The 12,255-nt window shown below is 35.7% G+C and overlaps 1 protein-coding gene across 1 annotated transcript in view; it reads right to left on the minus strand.

Moving 5' to 3' along the window:
- The window catches only part of LOC119795723 (solute carrier family 22 member 23-like), a 50,594-nt gene that overhangs the window by 5,180 nt on the left and 33,159 nt on the right, over positions 1–12,255 (minus strand). The window contains exons 4-9 of the mRNA XM_038303884.1: positions 11,448–11,616; positions 9,085–9,212; positions 4,861–4,963; positions 4,005–4,240; positions 1,552–1,584; positions 433–559 (exon numbers count right to left, since the gene is read on the minus strand). Of these exons, the coding sequence (XP_038159812.1) occupies positions 433–559; positions 1,552–1,584; positions 4,005–4,240; positions 4,861–4,963; positions 9,085–9,212; positions 11,448–11,616 (796 nt within the window). The remainder of the gene's footprint in view (positions 1–432; positions 560–1,551; positions 1,585–4,004; positions 4,241–4,860; positions 4,964–9,084; positions 9,213–11,447; positions 11,617–12,255) is intronic.

The following is a 12,255-nucleotide window of genomic DNA, read 5'->3' on the forward strand; positions in this document are numbered from 1 at the left end:
AGCTGCAGGACCACTAGGCAGCCTACATTGAGCAATTGTTGCCTCTTGTGGTATTACTCAAAGCTAGCACCAGAGGGTGCTAAGGCATTTTCATTTGAGCTTCTCCTAATGACCCACATAATAGAGATCAGAACTAACACTATATAGTTATTCTAGGAGGCAAAGGATGTTGTTTAGGATATGCATAGGACATTTTAAAGTTCTTTTAAAAATGTAAAATTGTCAGGAACTCAGTCTTGTAATACAAAGATTCACCAGAAGGTTGTGCCTGTAATATATATTTGTGACTTTAGAAATAAAGATAAATCATTAAGACAGTATTATGATAAAAATAAAAAAAGGCATAAAAAAAAGAATATGAGTAAAAAGATAAAAACAGCCTTTGTTCTTGTGCAGATGTGATTTTGTATGTGAGGATCAGAGTGGATTTACCTGATCACAGTGGGAGTGATCTCGGCACAGAAGAAGATGCTCAGGTTGCTGACAGCGTGGGAGGAGAACATACCAATGATGGAGAAGGCAATTGAAAAGTTCTTATTCAGCGTACCTGACTGGTCGTCTAAAGAAGCAGGAGACACAAATGCAGCAATTAAAATCAGTACCTTATGTTATTAGTTAATAACTGATTGTGCTTTGTGTAAGAGTTTTAATGATTTTTCAAGGAGTAAAATTATCTTAATTTGTAATACAGTTGATTTCCCATGGAGCAAATTTTAGATGTTCACTATCATAAAGTTACAAATAAAAGGGGCTGACAACTACAATTGTAAGAACGAGATATTTTAGAAAGCTTTATTTCTGTACAGTTTTGTACATATTGCAATGAAATAGAGAAATAGAGAAGGAATTAAGAAAACTGAAGAATATTTTTTGTAGAAACTCTTTGATCTTCCATAAATACAACACACACAATATAAAAGTAGGGCTTTAACCTGACGGTTAGGGTTGTTCAGCATAGCATGTGGACGGCTTAAGTCCAATAAATGTCTTATTACTCAAGTACAAATAAAACCTGAAGTTTTACAGGTTGGAATTAGATGCCTTATGTTTCTTTTATGACATTTTTTCGATTGTATAAGGGGATTATAAACATCAAATGCAATTTAAAGTTAGAGAATTAAAACTTAAAAGGTTAATAATTGATCAGGCTACATGTAGGGTGTTATAAATAGGTAATGCAGATGGCATAGGTGGCATGGAGATAAGACTGCTGTGCGATCTCTTTTAGTCTCCACTGAGGTACAAAGTTGATAAAAACCAGAGTAAACAAGCACGAATAACCTTGACACGAAAAGAGTAAATCAGTAATAGGATCACCATAATGGCATCAAAATCTTTATTATGGGCTTCATTCTGCAGCACTAAGGTCAAGGAAAACACACACAGATGTTTTCTATAAACCTTGTTTATATACTTTATGATATGCTTCATGCTGTTTCACATTTGCACAATGGGAGAATTTTATTAAAAGTGTGAAAAAACAAAACTTCGACCACAGGTAGATATTTAGTGATATTTTTTTAAAGACAAGAAATAAAAAGATCCACCTACCTATATTTAGATGTTTGTCGTATTTTACAAGCACTGGGAAGACAAGATATCAATAGATAATGATCAGTGAGAAAGCAGGCAAAATCAACACAAAGACTCAAACAAGAAATTAAAACAGGCTCAGACATAAAAACTGAAATATGAACACATGTTGAGTAAAGTTTGTGAATAGTTTAACAACCCAAATGGCGCCAAATAGAACATGAGCATAACCTTGATATGTTGACACAAGTTAAACATTAGATAGCGTGTTTGTTACTGAATAAATAATGCTGTGCAGTTTGGATCTCCTGGAGGACATTACACACAAAGTGACTAAAATGTATGTAATTATTTCAGGTTATTCTACAGACCAGAGCCAATTCCTTTGTGTTTTCAAATCAAGAACAATGGCTTCATAAATCCTAATGCATAATTAATTTCTGGTCAGTGTTTGGATAATTAGTGTTGGTTTTAGGTTTTATAATTAGGTTTGAGTGTTCAGCGTCTTTGCAAATTTGAACTAAGGGGACTGAATTGGGGTTCAGATTCTTTAGGAAGCCATTTGTTTGTTTTTTTTTCTACTGTGGCTATACAGCACAAAACACAGGGAATGCTGGCAGTCTTAACTTGTTGCACAGAAAACAACCGGTAGAACTCTGGTGAAAAAGCTAACCTGATCAAAAAAAATTTAACTGGCCAGCCAGACAATGCCTTTCTGGATGAGAAGCCATGCTGCCAAGACCCACATCTGTTTCTAAGGCTGTGTCCGAACATCCATCCTAAACCCTATATAGAGCACAATATAGTGGTTACGTCATTTTAAATGTGTGTCCGAATGTCTGGTAGATGGAAAAAGTAGTGGACTTAAAATTACCCGCAATGCACCAATGCAAGTAGTGTGTATCAACGGTCACTAGACGAGCTGATATATCCCAGAATGCTTTGCAAGAACTCTCCTCGCAAAACATCGTGAGGTTTGTTTTAGGGGGCGAGACAGAACAAAGATGGAGCAGGCACCGAGCAGTCAGTTAACCGAAAGCACTACAAGATCCAATATATAGTCCCTGCTCTATATTAACGATTGAGAGGTTAGGGCGGACGTTTGGACACAGCCTATGTCTAAGAAAACAATTGTCTAATCAGATAGGACTTGGGGTAGAAAACTTCAAAAATGTGGGATGTTTTAAATATAACTGCAGCCTGGAAATCAGTTTGTGACACACAGTCTCAGTAGAGCAAGTTTTGAAAATTTCTACAGCATGTGTTTCTAATGACTCAAGCAGCGTTGTCTATGACTAACATATGTGTATCAAATTCAAACAAAGGTGAAATCTATTCATTCATTCTCTTTTAACAGAGCCAGACTTGTTTTCCTCCGCTTTAGTGCTCATTTCAAGGTTAGCTAATCCTCTATTTGTTCATGCATTTTTTTCCTTTTAGATATCTAAAAATGTTACATTATAAATAGCAAGCAAAAAGTCTTATTCATTTAAAAAAAAAATCTGAAGGCCAGAATGATGGAGTGCATGACCATTCCTGTACCTGAGATGGGTTTTCTGCCATTCTTTCAGAGTTATCTTAAGCCTCCATCCTGCTGCTTAATGCTTTCTTTACCTATTCAGTAAGTTTAGGTTTGAGGTTGTGGTGTTCTCTTTTAATTTTCAAAGAATGATTTACACATCGCTACATGAAATGCTACATTTTTATCATATTATCATATTGCTTTTCCCTTCCTGATGCTTTTCACTAAATAATCTTCTCTATGAGTCCCCTCGACACCTTTACAGAACAGTGATATAAACAGCGACACAGTTATGGAAACAAATTAATTCCTACAGCAAATGTGTGCAATATGATAGATTTAGGTGTTTCAGAGTAGAGAGTCCTGAAAACCAATGCATGTCTCATTTTCGATAGTGCATTTTTATTAAGAAATATTATATTTTCCTTTCACTTTACGTTTATACTTTCTGTTCTGAAATGCCATCGAATCCCAACAGAATGGCATGCGTTAATGGTTTCCCGTGTAGAAATAAATGTATCTTAAAAAGTATAGAGTATGAAGACTTTTGTTGAAAACTACCTATATTTAGTAAAGTAAACAGTTAAAAGTTTAAAAATAATTAGATCATTAAAAGGCGTAGCTTTACTCTTTCCTACTGTCACGTACAGAAAAAAAGAACTTTAAACAAATGATCACATATCATTGTTGAGCTGCATCAGAAAACTTTTTAGTGTAAGTAAAGTATGAGATCATGTAAATGGTGTAATACATGAATCTATTTGAGGGCATTCAACCCATCTTTAGCCAGGGTGCAAATAACTGTGGAGGAACTGCATTTTTTTTTTAAAAATATCTTAAGGTTACTCAACATTTAAAAGGATTTTATCTATAGTTAAAGCGGAACAGTGAATAATTGCAACAGATTGATGGGTTTTCTTTCTTTTTTGTGTGTGTCTGAGCTACTTACATTTTAGCAAGCCCAGCTGCAGTAGTGATGCCAGAGCGGTAATGATCATGAACATTAGAAGTCCACCACGTCGACCCATTATGCCCACTGCGGGGCACAGTGCAATGCATGATGCCACAGCTATACCCGCCATGGTGTAATAGTCTGCATAGAAGTTGTGGAACATAGTACTTTCTCCAGCCTCTGGATCGACCATGCTCCTGGCAAAGCAGTGGTGGATCCCATAGCCTGTTAGCCTGAGTAAAGAGTAAACAGAAGAGCATGCTGTTAAGAGGATGCAGTAGGAAATAACACATTTAATATCATACCCCGGACACTCTTTGTAGTTTATATATATAACGAAAAGAACAACAAAAGTAACACAAATGTAAACATTGGCTTATTGAAACGAAAGAGCAAAGCTCATACGCACTCACATTCATCCCCTTCCTCCCTCCTGGCTGTCTAATGTTTCCTACAGATAGATCTCATGTAAAATTCATGCTGACTGAGGGAGTCAGGGGCACGGCGAACTGAAATAGGGATAAAGCTACAGATGAGATCTCAGATGGAGAGATGAGCAGAGGGGAAATCCCAACAGGAAGAAAAAAAGGAAAATGCAGCCATACAGAAGACAGAGCTTAAGATCAATGCTGCATCCAACTTGCAGGTTTGTAATGGTACCCTTAAGTGCACCAAATGGAGCCCATCTGGAGCACCAGAAAACGCCCCCCCCCCCCCCCCCCCCTTCATATTTATTTACATGAGCGCCACCTTCTCCTGTCCCCCCGTCATTGTTTTCTCATCTTACATGTAGATACTTCCTGAAACATCAACATCACTTTTTGGCATGTGCATGGATATCCATCACACTTACGAATTAACGCATAAGACGACGATGTTCTTCCACAGTCTTTTTGTAACGGCCATTTTTACAATGCAAGTCCTTTTGGGTTTCTTCTGTAGAGAATTTCCTAATTCTGGGGAGAAACAAAACAGGAAATAAGTCAGAAAAAAGGAAAGGGTTCAATATTTTTAAAAGAGCTGATCTGTACATTTGAGAATACATTGAGTTGGTTAAAAACAAATTAGGAGGATGCTTGCAAAGCTGAATGCAAACCAGTTTTTTTCTCCTTTTAGTTATATTATTTTGGGCTGACTAAAATACTAATTTCATGTTAGATGATAGGATTGCTATAGGATATTTTGAAGTATTATTTTGTTGTCTTCTATAAGTAAATATTTTGAGAGCTTTAAACTGAGGTCTTGATTTTCCCATCTAACCACTTTTACCAGAATTATATGGGTTATTTCAAATAATCAACATGTTTGCTTTTTACACTTTTTTGATGTAATGGCCTCTAGCAATGCAGTGACCTGGAGAAGGACTAGAGCAAACTAAATGGGCTCAAATGTCATTGATACTCAGCTTCCGTTACCATTTAGCTCTTTTCATGTTGCAGTTAAGCAAATGTGCTAAATAAACAGTTTTTTCAAGGAGTTGGGCAATGAAAACCCCACTTGTATTTTGTATCCAACCATAGAATAACAAGTAATTGAAAAGATTACACAAATTGACTTCTGATGAACTGACAGTACAGACAAAGCTATGTCACAGTTTGGTTTTAAGCCGCTAAATGGTCTTTAAGAAGTTTGACGGTTCATCTGTCTGCTAAGATAAGTTTTTAAAACATGTTTACCTGTCTGAACATACAGTTTTAAAGTTAAAGTCTCTATTAATATATTCTAAATGAATGGTTTAATGGAATCATTTTTTTCCTTTGCACTTGTATTCATTAAAGAGCCAAGGTCTACTTTTATTTCCAGTTCAGTTTCATTATGTTTGACATTCCAAGTACTCAGGTTTCTCTTTATCTCTAAAGCATTAATTGATTAGAGCTTCATTTACATTTTGTTGTCAAGCTGGAGGTGGCAGTTATAACAATAATTAGACTTTATTAATCTCACAATGGAGAAGTTCAGCACTGCATTTAACCCATCCCTTTTGGGGAGCATGGGCTGCCATTGTGTGCCACCCAGGGAGCAGTGTGGGGTTAAGGTGGAGAGCAGGCTGTGGGGTTCAAACAACCTTCTTAGATGACAAGTGCACTGCTCTAACCACTAGTCCAACACTCCCCTGTTAATACATACCATATAATCCATCATCTTAAGCACACATTTGTTGTGCCTTTAATAAATGTCAAAGGTGTTGTAAGAAAAAACTGACAAAACAACATTTATTTCTTTGGATGAAAAAAATATGATGAATATATAACTTACAAAACAACTACATGAATAAATAATTAGACCATTTTGGCAGCCCCATGAGGAAACTATTAAGCTTAATATAAACAAGCAGACTTAGTAGAATTGTAATTTGTTTTAAATAAATTAAGTACTTTTTCCACTTCCACAGGAAGAAGACATTTTGGTGTAGATTTCTTTCCATACTTGCTGGACAAAACTAATTATAGTCGAGCTGCATAGAGATTCAGTAAGTTTGTTTGTTTTAGGAAATGTACTTTTTACGTTTAGTCATAAATAGTTTTCTGGGCTGCTCCCAGGTCCCGAAACCGCATGTATGCTTCTGGCTGGTAACGAAACTCAGATGATAAAATTGACAAAACAGATTTTTTTTTCTTTAAAAGGGACATAAATAAAATATGAACTAAAGCAAGATTTTTTTTTATGTGGACACACACACAAAGTTTCATACTAATATATCAGTTTCATACTAATATAAAACTGACATTCGTCTAATAACAAAGCCAGAAAATATTCAGCGTGTTGAAGTGTGGAATGAGTGATGAAGGTACTCTCAGTAAAACAGGTTTCTGGCAAAGCAACACACCCTGTACAGCAGGTAACGTATGACACAACACAGAGTTGATGTTTTGGTATCATGACTGAGGTTGCCATAGAAACACAACTCTGATATATAGCACCACACTTTCATGTTGACTCAGAAACAGGTCAGCATTTCCAACAAGGCTAGTCAGACTGACTTACATAGGGTGTAAGGCAGTCTGGTAAAGCTCGATACTCTTAATCACAGAGTGGGAGGCAAGCCCATAATGCAAAAGCCCCTTTTTTTTGCCAACATAACAGCTAAGATTGCAGCTGCAATGGAGAAATGTTTTATTAAAGCCCTGTGTTATGTCCAAAAAGGGCTGTTTAAGTTGTTGAAGTTCCTTTTATATGTTCTTTTTTTTTAACTCTGCAGTTTTCTAGCTGGTTCTAAAAGGTTTCTGCTGTCCAAGTTTAGTGGTCCAAATTTCAAAATCACGTTTCTTTCCAGATATGCAGTGTATATGGTGTAAATTATTCTGGCTGGTCAGGCTACCGCACTCCAAAAAGCCCTCTTGTAACCAGTCTCTGACCGCAGCCCCTTAAGCCAGTGTTTCCCTGGCCAGGGAAGGTTATTCCTGCTCACATCCCAGCCAATCATAGAGGGGCTTCTCCAAACTGGGTAAATAATGAAAATGCAATCGTTGGTCTTGACAATGAGCTGGAATTCTACCACTGTTGGGATACCCTCCTCAAACTGAGATATGAAAAATGAAAGCATTTGATAGCATCTTTTCTGCTGCATCAGCTCACATCCAATTAATTAACAAAAACTAAAGAAAAAAAGTGCCTTTTTCACAATTAATAGTTCCTGTTTTGGCTTTTTCGGTAATGAAGCTACTTCTGTTTTCAAAACCTTCTGATTTTTAAAGAAATCTATTACAAGGCAAAAACTACAAACACTTGACACAAATGCACTATGCCATGGCATTAGCACAGCTCAGTCGTCCCTGGATCACATTAGTCCCTTGAGAACAGGCAATGTACTCAGAGGTCAACATGTCTGAACTGCCCCCATCTGCCATCTGACCATTTGCCTCAACTCATGCTCACTTTTTCTAGCTATAATAAAATTAACAAACACTCGAGAGTGTCACACTGTAATGGTCAGCCCCACTGCCACCCCTCTCGTGGCATGTTACTATGGCAACAAGACAGAAAATCTATATCACCTTGTCAATTTGTCTAATTTAGCAAAGCAAAAAGAAAAAACGGGTGTTTTTAAGACAGACTGAACAGCCTGGCAGATGATGATGAATGAAATGAATCATCTAAATGTTAAGTCGATTCTTTTAGAAAAATAGAAATATATTCTCAACATATGAGGGGTTGCTTGCAAAGTGTATTCCTGCTTTTGTATGTTTTGTATTCTTTTTTTCTTATTCCATAAAATGAAACTCCTGTATCAATTAATCTCACAAAAAAGATATTCTTTTAATGCTGTTTTTTTAATGCCAAAACCAAGACATATATAATTAAACCACTATATCATGACAATGACTAAGGTTAGAGTGGCGGCTTAATGGGGCTGACAATTAATACAGTGATAACAATTATTATTTTAAATCATTCCTTAACAAATAAAACTTAAATAGCATCTTGCCTGGGTTAAGGAAAAGAAAGCAACACAATGGTGGCACCTTGCCTGATAAGCCAGTAAAGTTGCCTGAACTCTATGGAGTAAGTATAATGTATTAATAGAGGGAAGATAATACATATACTGTAGGAATTAATAATTTGGAGAAGGTAAAAGCTGCTTTGTGATCATCCTGACCAACATTAATACCTGAGAGGAGCCTCTGGCAGATTGCCATACCACATTGCATTAATGCATTACCTCATGCAAGAAAGCCCAAATCAAATATTGAGTGCATATACAGCACATTGACACACTTTTTCAGTTGACCAATATCTTAACTAATCTAAAATATTTTATCCTTCTATGTAATATGCATTAATACAACCTTCAATGCATCCATCGTTAGAAATGACCTGATGTAACATGCATTATTCTAATTGATTTGTTGCTGTTCATTAGCTTTAAGCCATTATAACCAAAATGAATATTATATGCTTTATATATATATATATATATATATATATATATATATATATATATATATATATTCAAACTGTGTAATTAATCTTAACATAAGTTACAATGTAAAAATTGAAATACCTAAATAAGCTACCTATATACAGACTGCACAAATAGACAAATCATATCCATATATTAATCTGTTTGGTTCATTACTTGTGAGGATGCTTTCGTGATCAATTTCAGTGATCGCTTTATTCTTCTTTGCTATGTGTGCCATGATCCATCTGGAACGGCTGTATTGCTGGGTTGCCATCAGCCAGCGCAGCGACTCAGGAAATATCCTTTAAAAAAGGTAAAAAACATCTTTTGTTATGAAAGAACATAAAAAGGTTGATGAAATAAAATAAAAAATCTGTTTGTTTGAAACACTGGTTGTAATGTCATTATGCAATCTACTTCAGTTTAACCACAACCAGCTGCCTTTCAGCGACACAGAATAATCTACCTACAGGCGGAGCTTTAAGTACGGTTGTCAGACAGATGTACTTAAGGTTGCAGCTTTTGTCATCTGATATGCTTCATAAAATCATATTTGTGTTATTATACAGGATGTTGCATACATTCATACAAGTAGTTTCATGTCTGGCAGCAGAACAATTGCATTTAAAAAAAAAATGCCAGTAAATTTAAGACACTGCCATAATTTGAATGGATCTACTTTCAGGACTTGAATATGCTCAGGAGGCGGAGCATACTGCAATAACTTCTATTGGCCATGTTCCATTTTTCACCGGAGTGCTTTTAAATAATTTGCTTTGCAAATTCTTGCAGTGTAGTACAGCAATCATTTAGATCAACACAGGTCTCACATGGCAGAGAAGCATATCTTTGGAATTGCTATTGCTGGATTTGTGTGAACAGTTGTCTAAACTTGTAAAGCCCAGCTTTAATCTTTCTGCCCTATTTTGATTAACTGTTTGCACAAACACAGCCCTGTTTAGCCAACAGATAAAGTATTAGTTAATTTGCAGAGATGTAAACCAACAAAGAAAGAAAACCCTACCTAACAACTTAAGACTGACCTGTTAAAAATGTATTTGCTTTCTTGTTTTTATTTATATCTGAGAAAAATATATGTTTATTAAATTGTACTAAAACTACAAGAAAGAAAAAAAACTTTATGTTCAAACATAAAAATATCAACAATAATCTGTCTTCTATCCAAGAAGGAAGACACCAAAGATCTCTTCCCACTGCCAATGTACCACTCTCTCTGTGCCACACAGCACATTTTCTACAAAAGTTTTATTTCCTGGCAGATACATATATCGTGCTTCAAATCCCCCAGATCTGGGTTTTGACTTACCTAATTCAGAACTTTTCGGTTCTATATATTTAGCCTGTTCTTTTGTGATCTTACTCCTATCTTATAGGATATTTAAAGCATAACCAAACCATCATACTTCCTGGAATGCTGTATTTCGCTTAATCAAGATGTGACCTTTGTTCTAGTTCCCAAATCATTTCTACTCATCTGTGTTGTTGTGGTCTTTTTTTCTCTCTGAAAAACTCTAATATGGCCTTTATTGCATTGAAAACATTTTTTTAATTGAGCAAGTGTTTTCTGCGTGCACACCTCCAATGCAAGTTAAAGTTAAGGCGTCCCTTTCTGAATGGATCTGTTTGAGGCCTTAAGATGTTGTTTTAAGGCCTCAAATAATTTTTTTTTTATTTCAGCATGATAAGCATTCTCACTTTAACAGTCAGTAGGAAGGCATAATAAATGTCAGTGATTTACACAAGACTAAATCCTTTCAAATATGAGAGGTAACATGTTAATAGGAAACCTATCAGCTTTTAAGTCCAGCTGATGGGTGGGAATAAATCAAGGCCACATACTTTCATATGGTGTCCAGGTTTTTTCCCCCATGACAGAGTCACGCAATTGCTGGCACTTTATGCAATTCCAGAGGAGTTTCAAAAACATTTTCAAACGAAACAAAGCTGTAAAACAGTGGCCATGGTCAGGTATGTCTAAGATCTCATTTCCCTAATGGGAATCCCCATAACTTAAACTGTTTTACAGCTATGCACGTTTCTTATATGAATATCACAGAAGTGATTAGGTTTGAATTTAGTGGGACCATCTACACGCAATGATATGTGACATTAATGGCACCATCAATGTAGAAATATGACAGCATTTTATCTTTGACATATTAATCGTCTCCCCACAACTTCCCTTGCCAGTGAAAAGGAAGCTACAGTGCCCATGTGACATTGCTCCCTAAATAAAGATAAGATTATGTGTTGTAGACTATAGTAAAAAGAGAGGGAAAAAAACAGTGATAAAATCAGCAAATATATTTTACTTCTATCAATGTATGCAGTGCAAAAAAATAGCAAACATTACATTTTGCCTTTTTATTGTTAAATTATTGCATTTGTTTGATCGGTATGACTGTATGGTAAATACTGTGGTAAAACACACATACACCCAGACACAAAAGCAAAAAAATAAACAGATATCTTTGTGCTATTCTGGAGCATATTGCTTTTTTCCCCTTTTTTCTTACCAAATGTAGGACAGCATAAGCAGCAGGGGACAGATGATGACAGCTTGAAGTACCTGCCAGTCGCGACAGAGGTACGCCACCCCAGGCATGAGGAGCTGACCGCCCAAAACCACAAAGCTGGCCACCATGGTCATGGAAAAGCGCCATCTTGGCATGCACAACTCAATTCCTGAGGGGAGAACAAAAAAAGTTAGGTAGGATCATTTTTATTTCAAATTGATGATGGGTTTTCTGATCATATGTAATGTGCATGCATGTAGCACATAAATATAGATAACTTGCATGATCAACTGAATAAGATTATGTACCGCTGCACTTCTACCCCATCACACTTCTATGCTGTAAATAAACTACATGACTAAAAGCATACATTTTTGTTACAATGGTTCCGCACAATATGATCTGCAATTTTATGAATTAAAGATTTCCTAAATAAATGATATGATAGTAGAAATATCAAAACCTATTCTGAGAAAAATAAAAGTGCCTGCAATTAATCTTGCCAACAAAATCTGACAAAGCCTGCAAACACTGTATAGTAAATACTGAAAAAGACCAAACATTTTTTTTTTGCAATAAAAAAATGAAAATATAGCTGAACATGTATTACAGCAACTCATTATACTGAGTTTATCCTATAGCAGTAATGTTAACTTTAATTCAAAGCTTTTACTCTCATGCAAACATGGTTATGATCGGACTTGCAATTCTCTCATGAATTTTAGAACATTTGACATTAAAAGGACCTTATTATTCATGGTGCAAACACAAAGACTATCAATTTGTTTAATTAGCCAACAAGACAGAA

This window comes from Cyprinodon tularosa, unplaced genomic scaffold (assembly GCF_016077235.1).
Source record: "Cyprinodon tularosa strain WSP-4 unplaced genomic scaffold, ASM1607723v1 ctg52, whole genome shotgun sequence".
NCBI lineage: Eukaryota > Metazoa > Chordata > Actinopteri > Cyprinodontiformes > Cyprinodontidae > Cyprinodon > Cyprinodon tularosa.